The 2,565-nt window shown below is 43.0% G+C and overlaps 1 protein-coding gene across 1 annotated transcript in view; it reads right to left on the reverse strand.

The window, feature by feature from the left end:
* Positions 1-2,565, reverse strand: part of ZSWIM8 (zinc finger SWIM-type containing 8) — a 51,813-nt gene that overhangs the window by 14,202 nt on the left and 35,046 nt on the right. The window contains exons 13-15 of the mRNA XM_019471622.1: positions 1,796-1,979; positions 1,131-1,229; positions 93-217 (exon numbers count right to left, since the gene is read on the reverse strand). Coding sequence (XP_019327167.1) covers positions 93-217; positions 1,131-1,229; positions 1,796-1,979 — 408 coding nt within the window. The remainder of the gene's footprint in view (positions 1-92; positions 218-1,130; positions 1,230-1,795; positions 1,980-2,565) is intronic.

Consider the following 2,565-nt stretch of genomic DNA (forward strand, 5'->3'; position numbering starts at 1 on the left):
GATGATCTTAGAGGTCTTTTCCAACCTCAATGATTCTATGATTCTATGGTTTGCTCTGCATCTCCCTCTCCCCTTTTTAAAGGGAAACTCACCTTCTTCAGCTTAGACTGATCATCCTTGTAAGTAATCATCAGGGCTAGTGCCAGATCCCCCTTCTCCCTTCGGGTGCCTTCACACAACAGAGGATGTTCTGCTTCACTGACAGTTGTTTTCATGCCTGCAGGCCAGAAAAGAGGGGATGAAGAGACAAGTGAGCCCATGGGACTACACCACATCCTGAGCACTATCTATACCTCAGACTATTTTATTCACCTCCCTGTCACAGGCAAAAGAAGATTTTTTTTTCCCCCCCCGTTTTTCTGTTAACTTCAGAAATAGGTCATGAATAAACAGGAGCTGCTGTCTGTCCCCAGAATACTAAGCTTGCTACAACCGTCAGAACAACCAGATCCTAATATGCCATGGAGTACAGGCAAGCCCACAACTCCATCTTGAAACAAACTTTTCCAGTTTCTGCACATGCTGCAAGCCAGCATTCACACACCATAAAGAACTCATTTTCCTCCTTTCAGAGATGAGGCAAGAGAGGCCAGGCCTTGTTTAATCCATTCTATTCCTTTTTGCATGCTGCTTTAAAACAGGCATACAGTATTGTCAACATAATATATATAATCACTGCTTTGTTGCTGAAGCTGATAAATGATGCAAGAATCCAGTATTATGCCAAGATCCTGAATTATATGATAACGCTTGAGAGTACTTCTGCAGTCTTTCACTATCATTGTCTAACCTCTTCTAAAATGATTGCCTTTTGTTCTCTGAAACTGTCCATTTCCATTAAAGCCCAGGCAATACATCTTCTGCGACAAAAAAGCAAGAAGAAAGCTAAAATTCCTGTCACTACTAGGAACATTTAGTTCCTGTCCCGTTATCCCCCTTCCATTTTTCACAGCTTTGCAAAGGCACTTCAACCCTGGCATGCAGAATCCTTCTGCATCTGGTTCTGATAAACTGTGCAAACGCTTTCATTTCTGCACCAAACTGGAATGAACTACTAACTCTCACCATCCACAATGAGGCAGGATGCAGAACATGGATGAAGAAAGACTTCTCTTGTAAAAGATTCTTACCAAGAGCAGCAACAGCTGCTTCAAAACCAAGCTCTTCATCTCCAGGCATTTCATTATTCCAATTACGGCTTGGGGGTCTAGAGCCTGTAGGAGAAACCACTGAAAGAAGACAAGAGAATTAGTGCTCAGCTTTCAAAACTAGGACCTCAAGGCAAAAGCCATTTCTGAGAGCTTTCTGAATTTGCAGAGCTTCCTGTGGTCCTATTCCTAGCCTGGTACCAGTTTCAAGACCACGGCACTGTCTTGGGTTTTTTTCCCTTTCCCTCTCTAAACTCAGAAGGCTGCAAACCAGTATATTGCCAAGTCAGTCTTCTAATCCCAGGTTGTTTTGTTCTTTTTGAAATACTAGATTTATATTAGCTTCCTCTGAATGTAACCAGCATAAGATTAGAAAAGTCAGTCATTTATAACTATTTTACAAACACACACAGAGTGCTTAAATGTGGTACGTTTCCAGTTGGTTTCAAATGTAAGCAGAAGGAGATATAATTCCATTGGGGCATAAAGTACCTCTAAAGCAACATGGAGGTGAAGAGCAAGCAACAGTGTGTGAAGAATCAAGATTAGGTTGTTCTTGTACAGAAGACAGTTTCTCTTGGAAAACCCCTTAAGACCTGGCATCCCAGAATGTGCCCTTCGCATACTCAAGCCAATGAAGACAGTACCTGGAGTGCACAGAACATCAAATATAAAGCTAGCCAACATCAGAGGCAGGACAGGACGGTAATCACATAATGTCCCTTCTCGCAGTTCTTCAGCTCTTCCTCGAATAGTGTTCATCTCATTAGTGCCCAAGGGAATCTTCTTCAAGAGGGCTGCAATCTCAGACTCCTGATATGCCAGCTTCACCTGGTAGTATCCACAAGGAAACAGAAGAAGCTGACATCAGCACAGGCCCTGTGGGCAGTGGACCATTTTTCCCTATATGTATGGTAAGGTACAGCAATAGTTTTTATTGGATCATAAAATTACAGCAACTCTTAGCACCCTCTACACCTTTACCATTCTCTCCACACAGAACACAGATTTTCAAGTCTAATACAAGTCTTGCCTCATATTTATACACAATTTTTTTTACTAGAATTATCACTCGAGCTGCATACAGAAAAAAACGCATCAGCTTTCATAAGAACATCAGGAGAAGCGTTTGACTGGATGAGTCAGTGGAAAAGGTGATTACTCTTAATTGTAGGAAAAAAGGATGCTATGCTAAGTAATATACCCATTCAAGACAACAGGGACTGACTAGCAGAAGAATGGGCACGGGGTGGCATACAGCATTAACTGTATGAGATTCAACAAGGCCAAGTGCCGGGTCCTGCACTTCGGCCACAACAACCCCATGCAGCGCTACAGGCTTGGGGAAGAGTGGCTGGAAAGCTGCCTGGCGGAAAAGGACCTGGGGGTGCTGGTTGACAGCCGGCTGAACATGAGC

This window comes from Aptenodytes forsteri, unplaced genomic scaffold, assembly GCF_000699145.1.
Source record: "Aptenodytes forsteri isolate BGI_AS27 unplaced genomic scaffold, ASM69914v1 Scaffold15, whole genome shotgun sequence".
Lineage (NCBI taxonomy): Eukaryota > Metazoa > Chordata > Aves > Sphenisciformes > Spheniscidae > Aptenodytes > Aptenodytes forsteri.